Consider the following 14,931-nt stretch of genomic DNA (forward strand, 5'->3'; position numbering starts at 1 on the left):
ATTTCATATATTTGCACATATGTCCTTACATTATTTCCTGTCTCTTACATCCCAAAAGAAAAACGGACAAAGAACATTAAAAGGCATTTCACAGCAAAAAATAATAAAGTGTCTTTAAGTATTTGAAAAGATGCTCAAACTTACAAATAAATCAAATGTAATTCAAATTAAATTCTGAGGTCGCATTTTTTTAAAGCATACTAGAATTGCAAAAATTAGCAAGGCTAATAATCTGGTGTTAGCAAGGATACGTCTTTTAGGAAGACAAAAATGTACATAGCCTTACACCTAACATATTAGAAATTTACTGTATGGGAATACCCCAACAATCATACAAAAACAAAACCAAAAACCTAGCCAGATAGTTTATGACAGCTTTGTTTTTGCAGTTGTAAAAAAAAAAAAAATCTGGAACAATACAGGAATAAGGAGCATCCAAGATATTTTTAACCTTAAAAAAAAAGTTACAAAAGTGTGACTAGTATAATTCCATTTTTGTTTAAAAAGACAAAAGAATAATATGTTGGCTTATGTGTGTAAAATCAAGCTGGAAGAAATGTATCAAACCTTTTTAATAAGTGTTACCTTTAAGAGATGAAATTATGGAAAACGTTCACTTACTATATACTTTTGCTAACATCTTAATTATTTAACATAAATGACTTTTTAAAATGAAAGAAAAGGCAGTGATTTAGTCATACAAATTCTGAGATGGTTTCTCATTCATTGTTAACACTGAAAATACAAAATTTCAGGAGCAGGAAGCGCCCTGGTACCAAGGTGTTACTTTAAAAAGTACTTATCCTTTAGAGATACTTACTGAAGCAATTAAAGGACATAGCGTTTGCATCAATTTGTGGGTGAATGTACAGGCAACACAAGATTGGCCATGAATTGCTAAGTGCATAAATTAGGTTTCTGGTACATGTGGATCTTTTTTTTTTAAAAAAATTATTTATTTATTTATTTATGGCTGTGTTGGTTCTTCGTTTCTGTGCGAGGGCTTTCTCTAGTTGCGGCAAGTGGGGGCCACTCTTCATCACGGTGCGCGGGCCTCTCACTATCGCGGCCTCTCATTATCGCGGCCTCTCTTGTTGCGGAGCACAGGCTCCAGACACGCAGGCTCAGTAATTGTGGCTCACTGGCCTAGTTGCTCCGCGGCATGTGGGATCTTCCCAGACCAGGGCTCGAACCCGTGTCCCCTGCATTGGCAGGCAGATTCTCAACCACTGCGCCACCAGGGAAGCCCCCATGTGGATCTTTATACCATTCTCTCCACTTTGATGTATGTCTGAAAATTCCATTAAAAAATTAAAAACAACACCGAAAACAATTTGCCACCACAACTCTACAGAATAATACTAACATCTTCTCAAACAACTAAACTAGCACAGTTAAATATTTTTAAATGTTGATCAATAATCACCCTGCTCTCTTCTTAGTAATATTTTGCTTCTGGAATTTCATGGGATGGTATGATATTTCTTTGTAATAATACATTTTGCTAAAATGAAACTTCCAGCCTTGGAATATATATAGTCTATATGGCAATGTCAAACTTGGTAGAAAGCTATTGGTAAAGTTATTCTTCTTACGAGGTATCAAAGGAGTAAGGTAATTTTTGTCACCACCAATTAAAAACTTTTACGAAACAGGACTGTTATAAAACAATTAAATAGTGCAAATGCACTAGTCTCCAGGAAGAAAGTCCTGGAGGAAGTTCTGCTTATTAAAATTGCAATTTTAGTTTCCATTAAAAGAGAATAAGACAACAGAAGATGGGCTGGCAAGACAAATTATTTCTTAATGTCAGTTGAGCTTATTTCAAATGAGATAGCATATCTACACCAGGTTGGGTTCAGTACAATTTTGTCTCCTCAACTCATTTATCTAATTCAGTCATCTTGATTATGGCCTCATGGACTTCATTTTCAGAGAAAGAATTCTGTAACAAACAGCCCACACACATGCTGATTACTGCACGGTTAATTCTAATTAACTTGGGCATGACAGGAGAATTTTGATAAAGTCCTAGAATACAAATAAAGTCTGCTTATACTAGGCTAACTTATATAAAAAACCCACAGCATAGTCTCCAGACAAAACAAGAGAGTCAAAGAGATCTAATTTAAAAAAACAAATGAGAAAATTAAAATCACAAATAATTTATTCTTCCGTTAGAGTTGATACAGTTTTAAATAGCAACAAAGTACACAGTGGTGGAAAATTGGCACAGAACCTAAAAGCGTTTCCATCACAATAAGGCTGTCCATGCTTTATGTGTTCAAACTTGATGTCCATTTTCTACTGACCACGTTGAAAAAAACCCTATTCTGACCTTAAAACACACACACTCTCTTTCATACACACACAGAGACACATTAAAATTTCTCCTTTTGATTACAGTATGTTGAGAACAGTACATTCTGCTTATTCAGATTTATCGCACCCCTTCTGTTTTGTTTCCAGTTAGAAGTGGGGAAAAAACAATTCAATTATAAAGAATATACCTTATTCCCTGGGCACAGGCAACTGTGATGAAAATAGCAACTTACCTTTGGGCTAGATCTTTTCAGATTACGCTTAAGTAACTGTGGTTATAAACTTCTCAATGCATGATTTCCTGCCCAATGCAATATCCCTGAAATTAGCTAAAACAATCAGGCACAGGACAGTCTCAAATATGATTAAGTATACCATGCTAATAAACAAAGTGATCTGAAATGCAACCTCTATGCTTTTAATACAGATCATAATAAACATCATCAATAAGTGTTTTCCTAAACATCTCTATATTAACCAACATAAAAAAGGGAAAAACTTAGAAGTGTTCCTTCCTTTATAAATGGCGTTATTTCCAGTCAATAAAGGTTTGTAAAGTCTCCTGAACTATTCTTATTATATAAACCAATTATCCTTCTAATGTTAAAAAATAAAATTACCGAATCAACGTTGACTCTTCTTTGACATCATTTATAAAATGTTTTGATGTTACTTACTAAGTTCCCTGATTACTCAAACAAGGTAAAATTAACACTTTCACTTTCAGTTATTGCTCTTTTAGGAGAGGATTTCCACTTCATTTACATGAAACTGTTAGCAAGATTCTTCAGATCCAACATGAAGTAATTCTTATTGCCTCACATTTTAAAACTGTATTATAAATGATCTTTTATAAAAAGGTTTTAACCCACAAAACTGGAAAGCTTTTAAAAAATGTCTTTTTACTTAAAACTGTATCACAGTGCCCTTGATTATCTAACACATAAAAGGGATCTGAATTTTCTCTAAAGAACATAACAGTGGACATATGGTGTGCTTTGTCTTCTCCCTCACCTTCAGCTTCACAGAACACCACTTTGAGACCAACACAATCAAGCATCCACCATGCTCCAATCCCCATTAACAGAGGACTTCTGATTCTGTCCAGTGCGTAGTGTACCTCCTTGCATATTCACCACATGAAATAAACGTAATATACAAAATATTGCTGCTGTAAAAAGTGTACATTTCCCTCTTCCCCTTACAAAAGAATCTGTGGAAAAGTATTAAATTCCCTTAACCTTCATAAACATACAAAGCTGTTCACACCTTTCAGTCTGTAACAGTCCATTTGAAATACTGTTCCGAAATCATTGCAAATTGGTTATGTCATTCTATTTTCTGTCCAATGTTGCCATCTAGAGTAGACATGTGAAATCAAGAGTATTTTTGCACTACTGAAGCCTTTTATAACTAAGCCACAAAGGCTGTTTACTGATGAAACAGCCACTTATCCACAAGGTTTTTCCAAAAACTAGATGGAATGGAAGGGTCTCTTCACAGGGAGGTGTCCACAGTGCTGAGGCGACAATATGGCTGCTAACAGATTCTGGCTATTGGAATGTAAGTACTTTTCACTGCTGGTAATTCCCATACTGTCCCTAAAAGATAAATTTAAAAATATAATTAGATCATAGGTTGACCGTAATAGTTTGGCACAGAAAATTACAAATCAATCTTAACACTGTCATACTACAAAAGCAACTACAATTACAACAAACAAAAATTGTTACATATAATATTTAGGTACAGAGTATCTCTGTAATTTCTTCTGATATTACAGTCAACTGCATATGGATTTCAAAGTCTATGAGCCTAGAACAGCACCTATCAGAGTTGAGAACTCAGATGTTTGGTGAATTTTATTGAACTGAATCAAGAATGAGTGAGAAGTTCTGGTTCTAAATGCTGGCATAGCATATACTACTGTGTCGATTATATTCTAGTACAACAAGTTTGTGACTGTTTGGATTATTATAGTGACTTATGAATTAACACCAAGGGTATTTGGGATAAGTAGCAAGGATGGAAAGGTATTTGGGAGATAAAGGAAAAAGAACCTTCTAGCCACACTATGGAATTTGGGCCTCTGCCCGAGGCCAATGAAGTATTCGCAGAGGTATTCAGACAGACAGCTGGTACATAAAATCAAAGAAAGATTGTTTTTGATTTTGTTGCTTTTAGTAAGGTAGACCTGAAGGGCCTGTAGGCTGACAGGAAGGGAAAGAAAATGAAACACAGGTATAAAAGAGGTAATGAATGAAGTAACAAAATTCTACAAGGGAGGTAAACAGTGTCCAGTATACAACCGTTAAGGCTAGCTTTTGGAGAAAAGGAACATCTTTTCCTTCAAAAGAGAAGAAAGGTAGAAGAAAAGAGGAATGTACTAGAAAAAATTTAATAACAAAAATGTCTTAAATGTGTTTAAAATAGATGCTCATAAAAGCACTTTGGCACATAATCAGTTAACTGTTTCCTTTGGCTAAATATCCCCCCCTCCAAGTCAAATTAACTATTTTATATCAAGAAAGTATTCTTATAGTTGAAATCCTTCTGTACAATAAGAAATAGTACCCTAAAAGTTTACACTTCCACAGAAGTAAGATATACTTGAAAATCTGTTGAATACCACTGTATCTAATGGAATAATGCACTATAAATAGAATTAAGGTATTTTAAAAATATTGATGTATTTTACATAATTATATTCAGAAAAATTTAAAGCCAATGCTCATCCTGAAATATCTGTAGGTAAGATTTGCTTTAAAATACTCAATAAAATAGGGTGTGGGTATATAAAACAACATTGGTAAAATGCCGATAATTGTTGGATTTGGTTGGTGGGTACACAGGGATTCATGATGCTCCTCTTTTTGCTGTCTTTGTTGAAAAATTCCTATAATACCAAGTGTAAAATAAGAAATGCTTAGCATACAGGAACTTACTATTCAATTGTTACATTATCTAAATACTGAGTTTAAGTCCCAACTCTACTGTTGCCTTTTCATTTGAGCCTAAGGAAAGCTCTTTGAGATTCAGTTTCTTCACCTATAAGGTGGGACTGTAACATACCCATCCCTGGCTCTCAATTTTCTTTCTGTTTAAGGTTACACTAGTTCTACCTCATTTATTTGTTAGGACACTTAAATAAGAGAGGACATGAGAAAGAGCTTTCAAAAATTATAAAAAAGTATAAATAAGCAAGTCTCAATGCTGGAAGGAAATGCTCCCACAGTGAGTATGTGTGATGAGATATTAATGATGGAAGCGAGTTGCACATATTATGAATGACGTGAAAGCAGGAGAGGTTAAGAACTGGTGTGCTATATAAATAAAAGCTATAATGTATCTACTATAGCATGAATTACTTGATGATAGGGACTAGGTCTAATCCATTCTTAGGCCCCAAGTATTGAAGAGTGCCTGACACATAAGACTTCCTCAATAATGTACACCAAATATGATATTCAAGCAATTACAAACATTTATTGAGCAAATACTATATGCTCATCACCATAATAAATTTGAAAAACAGGAAAGGTAAGACTTACAAATAAATAAAGGATAATTGCAGAACAAGGTCTACAAGAGTTCAGAAAGGAAAAGGCTATCCGGCTAAAATAATTTGAAAAATATTTCAGAGACTGTGAGAGCCTTAAGAAAATAGTAAAATTTGAATGGCAGAGAAAAGAAAAAGGGGCACTTCAAATAGAAGAAACAGCTAAAGCAAAAGAATGGAGAAAAAATAGGTAAAAAATGTTTAGGGAATTGGAGAGTAAAAAAGAATATACAATAATCAGGACTAGAAGCTATTGATTATTTGTTAACACAGAGCTTGAAGTAATGGATACGATAAGTCTGGCTAATACCAACAATAGCCGACTCTTAATATATCTCAATAACTTAATATATCAATAATATATCTCAAAAACAATGTATCTCAATAACTCGTACCATGTGTCAAACACTGTAACAAGTGCTTTGTGTCCATCTGTTACCTGTGCAGTAAATGTGATTTCCATTTTATGAAGAAATTGAAGCACTGATAATTTAAGTAACTTGACCCACACCGGATCACTTTGCTAGGACAAGATCAAATCATAAGCAAGCCTAAAAAAATACTGTATATCTGTGACCATTAGCAAATTCCAGGGTTAAAAGTATGGGTTTGGGAAGCAGAAATCAATGTCTAGTTTTAACTCTCCCACTTACCAGTTTCTTGTCCTTGAGGCAAGCTATCTACCTTCCCTTTCTTGACTGTCTCATCCAACAAGTGAGGATAATCATGATTTCTGCTTCAAACAGTTGCTCAAGAAGAAAAGCACGACAGCACTCTGCAAAGTGCTGGTGTGGCTGGAGGCAGGGGCGCCGTGAAGGGCCCAGTCCCTGGGTCTTAGCCACTCAGCACTGGCTGTCCAGCTTGGCCCTGCTTACCCGTCATCTTGGGTGGATCACTCCAACTCTCTAAGCCTCGGCTTCTCTCTCTCTCTGCTCCTTCAGTTTCTTTGTTTGTAAATTACAAAATTCCTCTGACTGGAGTAAAGAATAAGTGTTTAAGGAGGCAAGAAGACAGCATGGGAGGATCCTTCATCCCATCATGAACTTAGGAGACGTTAATGGTCTAAACAAAGATAAGGCAGTGGTCAGAGAGAAGTGGATGGATTCAAGAATGTTGAAGGAAGTCAGGCTAACAAGATTTTGTCATTTATTAGATGGGGAGAGGGAGGAAGACTTAAGCATCAAGTGTGGCACATGGCATTCTAGCTTGGCTATAGTGCCCCTCTCTCTAAGAGAGAGCATAGAAAGGAGGAATGTGTGGGTACAGAAACTATGAATTTGTTTTGGTTATGTGAAATTGACGTGATATTTCCAAGTGCAGATGACTACTAGGCACCTGACTTTCAGAAGAGAAAGTCAGACTAGAAATAGAGATTTGAGAGTCAACAGCATGGTAAGTTAAAGCCATGTGCGTAAATGAGATTTTCTAGGGAGTGTATGGAGTGAAGAGTCCCTAGACTGAGCAATAAATTTCTTTCTTTCTTAAAAGTATTCTGTCCCAGTACTTTTTAGGGGTTTCTTTCTCTGTTCTTACAATCACCATTCAAATTTAGTAAGTGAAGGCCCTACATATTCACTCACCAATATTTATTGACTACTCAATGTGTTCTACTAGGTGATGGAGACTCAACAATGATAAAAAACAGATGTGGTGATGTCTTTAAAGAACTGACATCCTAGGGGAAGAGGGTATGATAATAAACAATAACTACATAATCTGTCACATGGAGATAAATGCTATGCTGAAAAATAAAAGCATCTAACACCATATTTCATGAAATTTTCCTGCTAAGATCAGGAACAAAAAGCAGGGATGTCCCCTCTCACCACTCTTTTTCTACACTGTACTGAAATTCCTAGTTTATGCAATAAGAAAAAGAAACAAAGGTAAACAGACTGGAAAAGAAGAAATAAAACTGTCTTTGTTCACAGATGACATGACTGTTTAGGTAGAAAATCCCAAAGAATCAACCAAAGAAACTCCTGAAACTAATGAGCAAGGTTGCAGCATACGAGGTTAACACAGAAAATTCCCCTATACACTAGCAATGAATAAGTGCAATTTGAAATTAAAAACAATACCATCTACATAAGCACCCCCCAAAATTAAATATTTAGGTATAAATCTAACAAAATATAGAGAGAGAACTGTATGAGAAAAACTAAAAAATTAATGAAAGAAATTAAAGAACTAAATAAATGCAGAGATGTTCCATGTTCATGGATAGGAAAATCAATATTGTTGCGACGTCAGTTCTTCCCAACTTGATCTAAAGATTCAACACAATCCCAATCAAAATCCCAGCAAGCAAGTTATTTCTGGATATTGAAAAAATAATTCTAAAATTTATATGGAGAGGCAGAAGACCCAGAATACCCATACAATATTGGAGGAGAAGAACAAAGTCAGAGGAGTGACAGTATTCAACTGCAAGACTTAATATAAAGCTACAGCAATCAAGACAATGTGATATTGGTGAAAGAACAGAAAAATAGATCAATGGAACCGAACAGAGAGCCCAGAAATAGACCCACATAAATATAGTCAACTGATCTTTGGCAAAGGAGCAAAGGTAATACAATAGTGCAGAGATAGCCTTGTCAACAAATGGTGCTAGAACTGGACATCCGTGTACAAAAAAATGAAATTTAGACACAAATCTTAACAATTAAGATTTTCTTCATTCAGAACATAAACTCAAATAGGACCTTTACCTAAATGTAAAACAGAGAACTATAAAACTCCTAGAAGATAACATGAAAAAAAATGTAGATGACCTTTAGTTTTGGAGTGACTTTACAGATACAACACCAAAGGTGTGATCCATGAAAGAAATAACTGATAAACTGGACTTCATTAAAATTAAAATCTTCTACTCTGAGAAAGACAACGTCAAAAAAATGAGAAGACGAGCCAAGAAGACAAGGCAGTATTTGCAAAAGACATGACTGATAAGGACTGTTATCTGAACTATGCAAAGAACTCTTACAACTCAACAATAAGAAAATGAACAACCCTATCAAAAAATGGGCCAAAGACCTGAACAGACGCCTCACCAAAGAAGATACAAAGATGGCCAGTGAGCATACTGAAAAGGTGTCTACATCACATGTCACTGGGGAAATGCAAAATAAAACAACAATGAGATACCCCATACACTTACTGGAATGGCCAAAATTCTGAACACTGATAACAGCAAATGCTGGTGAGGATGTGGAGTTAACAGGAACTCTCATTCATTGCTGGTGAGAATACAATATGGTATAGCCACTACGCAAGATAGTTTGGCAGTTTCTTACAAAACTAAATATACTATTACCATATAATCCAAAAATCATGCTGACTCCTTGGCATTTATCCAAATGAGTTGAAATTTTATGTTCACACAAAAACCTGCTCATGGAAGTTTATAGCAGTTTCATTCATAATTGCCAAAACTTGAAAGCAACCAAGATGTCTTTCAATAAATGAATGGTATATCCAGACAACAGGCTACTATCCAGTGCTAAAAAGAAACACTTTATCAAGTCATGAGAACACTTTAAATGCATATTATTAAGTGAAAAGCCAATCTGAAAAGGCTACAAACTACATGATTCCAAGTGCATGACATTCTGGAAAAGGCAAACTATGTAGATCAGTAGGAAGGATAGAGGGATGAATAAGGGGAGCACAGAGGATTTTTAAGGAAATGAAACTCTTCTGTATGATATTATAATAGTGGATACAGGGGATTATATATTTGTCAAAATGCACAGACTGTACAACACCAAGAGTGAATCTAATGTAAGTTATGGACCTGGGGTGGTAGGTTTATTGATTATAACAGATGTACCACTAGGGTGTGGGATGTTGATAATGGAGTAGGCTATGTATGTGTAGGGGTAGGGAGTAAATGGAAACTCTCTGTACTTTCTTCTCAATTTTGCTGTGAATGTAAAACTGCTGAAAAAAAAGGTCTATTTTTTAAAAATTAAGTAGGTTTCTGGTCAAGACAGATATATACTCCAGCCTGAAAAAAAACCCAGGGCTTCCCTGGTGGCACAGTGGTTAAGAATCCGCCTGCCAATGCAGGGGACACGGGTTCGAGCCCTGGTCTGGGAAGATCCCACATGCCACCTGGCGCCCGTGCGCCACAGCTCCTGAGCCTGCGCTCTAGAGCCCACGAGCCACAACTACTGAACCCGCGTGCTACAACTATGGAAGCCCACGCACCTAGAGCTCATGCTCTGCAACAAGAGAAGCCACCACAATGAGAAGCCTGCGCACCGCAACGAAGAGTAGCCCCCGCTCGCCACAACTAGAAGAAAGCCCACGTGCAGTCATGAAGACCCAACACGGCCAAAATAACCCCCAAAACTACAAAAAATATATGAAATACTTGTATTCAGGACACAGGACAGAAGGTAACAAAGAACAGCAATCTGTGAGAAATGGGAAACAAATGAGGCAAGCACTCTGATTACTGCATCTTACTGCACTGAGAGCTTCCACACTGCAGCATATGGAGAGGAAGTGAGGCTGGGTCTGAGGTAAGGAGATAAAGCTTAGAGTCTGAAGAGAAAAAAAGGAGCTAGAGTTCACAGGCCATAGTACCAAAGAGGAAAGAAATGCACAGAGAAAAGAAATGCACTGTGGAGATCTGCAGAGGAAACCTCCTGAGTATTCAGCATAGCACTGATATGCAAATGCATGCAACGAAAATACCCAAGTCCCAGAAAAGAAACACCCCAACGGATTAGAGGAAACAATTCCTGCACTCACAGAGGAATGGAAATAGTGTTTATTCCCACCAGCCAGAGTGGAAAACCTCATAATTCCAGGGCATTGGGTTGAGTACCCAAAAGGGTCTTAACTTACTAGTGGGGATATTTAGCCCAGGACTAAACACGGTCTGGTCCTGCCTAACAAATCTTAAAAGCAATCCCCAAAAGATCAAGCTGTTTTCAAATTACTAAACTGCATCCCAAAACAAAACGCAAAAATGTTTGTAGGAATACAAATATATCCATCACTCAACAACATAAAAGTAATATTTGCAATTTCTGGCATTTAATCAAAGATCACTGCACATGGAAAGGATGAGGAAAATATGACCCAAAGCGAGGAGGGAAAAAAAAACAGTAGATCAGAACTGGCCCAGATGTTAGAATTACCAGAAAAGTATATTAAAGCAGTTAACGTACTTATATTCCTCATGTTCAAAACTTGAGGCAGAGACATGGAAGATATGAAAAAGACCCATATCAAACTCCTGGAGATGAGAAATACAATGTCTGCAATGAGACACATCTGGGAGTGGATTAAAAGCTGGTAAGACAATGAACAAGAAAAGATTAGTGGACTTCAAAACACAGCTACAGAAACTACCCAAAATGAAACAGAGAGAAAAAAAAGAATTAAAAAATTAAATAAACAGAGGATCACTGAATTATGGCACAACTCTAAGCGGTCAAATACACATGTAACTGGAGTCTGGGGAAGAGAGAGAGGGGTACAGGTGTAGAGAAAGGAAAAATATTTGGTCAGAATTTTTCCAAATTTGATGAAAACCATAAAGTCACAAATTCAAGAAGCTATACAAACCCCAAGCATAAAAAAATACTCAAATAATTTGATAAGGGGAAAAAATCTTAAGAACAGTCAGAAAAAAAAAATACACTAACAGTTTATCACCAGAAGACCTGCATTACAAGAAATCTTAAAAGGAAATCCTTCTGGCAAAAGAAAATGATACCAGATGGAAATATGGATTTATCATAGGAATGAAAAGTACAAGAAACAGTAAATACATTAGTAAATATGTGACTCTTTTCTAATCATTTAAGTATCTTTAAAGGATAATTGATATTTTAAACAAAACTAATTCCACATACTATGAGGTTTGTAACATATGTAGAAGTGGAAATTATAACAATAACACAAAGGTTGAGAAGAAATGAAAGTAAACTATTATACTTTATATGAAATGGTATAATATCACTTAAAGGTACTGATACATGATACAATATGGATGAACCCTGAAAACATTATACTAAGTGAAAGCAGCCAATCACAAACACCACATATGCATGACTCCACTTAGCCTAAATGCTCAGAATAGGAAAATCCATACAGACAAAAAGTAAATCAGCTATTTCCTAGGGCTGGGTGTTTGGAGGGAAATAAACATACTTAAAAAAAAACAAACAAACAATGGTACATCTTAAAATGATGAATGGTATGTGAATTATGTCGTAAAAACGATTTTTTAAAAACAGAAAAATATTCAAAATAAGATAGAAAATGAGGAAAAAGGACAAAGAACAGAAGGGACAAATAGGAAAAAATATCAAGATGACAGACTTAAACCATTATCCATATTCACATTAAACATAATGTTCAAACCCCCTCCATTAAAAGGCAGAGATAGATTGGGTAAAAAAAAAAAACAAAACCAAAAAAACCCAAGTCCTAAGTATACGCTGCCTTCAAGAAACAATTTAAACATAAAAATACAAATGTGTTAAAAATAAAAAAGATTAAAAATATATTATCATTCTAGTACTAATCCAAAGAAAATGATATTACTATCAGACAAACAGATTTCAGAGCAAACAATATTACCAGGGATAAAGAGAGTTATTACATAATGATACAGGAGAAAATTAATCAAGACATAAAGATCCCCAAAACATATGCACCTTAAAAAATGTAGCACTGGGACTTCCCCGGTGGTGCAGTGGTTAAGAATCCGCCTGCCAATGCAGGAGACAAGGGTTGGAGCCCTGGTCCGGGAAGATCCCACATGCCGTGGAGCAACTAAGCCTGTGCGCCACAACTACTGAGCCTGCGCTCTACAGCCCGCGAGCCATAGCTACTGAGCCCATGTGCCACAACTGCTGAAGCCCTCACGCCTAGAGCCCGTGCTCTGCAACAAGAGAGGTCACCGCAATGAGAAGCCCGTGTACCGCAGCGAGGAGTGGCCCCTGCTCACCGCAACTGGAGAGAGCCTGTGCGCAGCAACGAAGACCCAACGCAGCCAAATAAATAAATAAATAAAAATTTTTTAAAAAGTCACATTAAAATACATGAAGCAAAAATGAATAGAACTGCAAGAAAATATAGACAAACACACAGATATAGCCAGAGATTTAATATTTAATATCCCTTTCTCAATAACTAATAGAACAGAAAATCAGCTAAGTCATGGGAGACTTGAACACCACTATCAAGCAGCTTGATCTGACATTTACAGAACATCCTCACAGACCATATTCTGAGCCATAAAAGAAGTCTCAATAAATGCAGAAGAATTCAAGTCATATCAAGTATGTTCTATCAAGATGATGAAATTAAATGGGAAATCGGTAACTGAAAACTATCTGGAAAATCCCCAAATATTCAAAAACTATACACTTCTAAATAACTCTTGGGTCAAAGATGAAATCAAAAGCGAAATCAGAAAATATTTTGAACTGACTGCAAATAAAGACACAACAGAAGAGGGAGCGGTAAATACAAAGGTTCTGAGGGAGAAACATGCTGGAAACAGGCCAGTGTGACTGAAGCAGAATGAATGAGGGCGGCTATAAATACAGAGGTGAGGTGGTGGGGTAGGTGCTGGGGACATGAGCTGAGCAGGGCCTTCTAGGCCATTATATTACTCTGGGTGGGAATGAAGTCGAAACACGGTTATGCGCAGAGGGGTGGCCTAATCTGACTGACGTTTTTAAAAGATCACTGTAGGTCCTGTGAGGAGCACATCCTGTAGAGGAGCCAGGAGGAAGCAGGAAGACCAGGAAGGAGGACAGTGCAACAGTCCAGATGAGTGAGAGTTATGACTGTGACTTGGGTAAGGGCAGGAAGTTGTGAAAAATGACTATAGATACGGCATGTATTTTGAAGGAAGAGGGGATGAGATTTGCTGGCTGACTAGACGTTTGATTTGCAAAAAGAAGGGAGTCTAGGATGACTCCGGGTTTTCCGCCTGAGGAAGTGGAAAACTGAGCTGCTGTTCACGGAGATGGAAAGACTGACCCGGGGCGGGGGGGCGGGGGGAGAGGGGGGCCCGCAGCCCCTAACAGGGTTCTCTCCCAATGCCCCTCTTTTAATTCATCCTGCATACTGCTACAAGAGTCACCTGCCTAAACACCACTATAATTAGATTTCTTTTCCATTGCCTTAACTCTCTTCAAGTGTTGAACTACTTTCCCTAAAACGAAGAAACCAACAGGTGTTTGGGTTGGGGGGATCCATGAGATAGATGTGGGGAGGCTACTAACACTAGAGTAGCTAGAATGGTCCCCTCCTCGTAGCCTTTTCCAATGGGGAAGAAGATGTGTCTGGCAACTACCCCAACATCATGGGTCTTTTTCTACTGTATAGTCCCAAAATTCCTGAGAACTTTAAAGGGTGGAATAATTATCATGATAAAAGAAGAAACATATTATATATCTATCATATATGCCAGCCACTGCTATATACTTTAGATACATCATTTAAAACACTTTAAAGGCTCCACATTGTTATCAGGATAAAGCCCAAGTTCCCCAACATGGTTTATAAGAGCCCTCCTAATCTGGCCCCAATTCATCTCTCCGCTCTTGCCTCTTCTTCCCCACACTCCTGCTTTACTGAGCCACACATCTTAACACGAGTCCTTTGTGGGTGCACTTCTTTCTGACCAGAATATCCTTCTCTCCTCCACAACCAGCTGGCTAGTACCTACTCATCCTTGGGCTCTCGCACTTATATAATACTTCCCAAGGAACACATGTCTGGGTTAGGAGCTCCCTTCCACAAAAATCTTGCCTTTCCTCATCCAAGTACTTCTCACACTATATCGTATCATCTGCTTACTTGTCTGTTCCCACCAAGACTCAACTTCACAAAGGCAGAGTCCATGTCGATCTTATTTCCCAATATAGCCCCGTCTTAGGTACTTGGCATATAAAAAGTTGCTCGAGAAACATCTGCTTAAGGAATGATGTTAAGTTTGGGAGACTTAGAAATATGTTGATTTAGAGAGAAAATGATGAAGCTGAGGAAAACGACAAGACATCCAAAGA

The 14,931-nt window shown here is 37.1% G+C and overlaps 1 protein-coding gene across 2 annotated transcripts in view; it reads right to left on the minus strand.

Annotated features, from left to right (window-relative positions):
* Positions 1 to 2,149: 2,149 nt before the first annotated feature.
* Positions 2,150 to 14,931, minus strand: part of SS18 (SS18 subunit of BAF chromatin remodeling complex) — a 74,725-nt gene continuing 61,943 nt past the window's right edge. For both annotated transcript variants that reach the window (XM_068562553.1, XM_068562554.1), the window contains one exon: positions 2,150 to 3,923. In XM_068562553.1, the coding sequence (XP_068418654.1) occupies positions 3,897 to 3,923 (27 nt within the window). In that variant the 3' untranslated portion in view covers positions 2,150 to 3,896. The remainder of the gene's footprint in view (positions 3,924 to 14,931) is intronic.

Source organism: Eschrichtius robustus, chromosome 14 (genome assembly GCF_028021215.1).
Source record: "Eschrichtius robustus isolate mEscRob2 chromosome 14, mEscRob2.pri, whole genome shotgun sequence".
In the NCBI taxonomy this organism is placed as follows: domain Eukaryota; kingdom Metazoa; phylum Chordata; class Mammalia; order Artiodactyla; family Eschrichtiidae; genus Eschrichtius; species Eschrichtius robustus.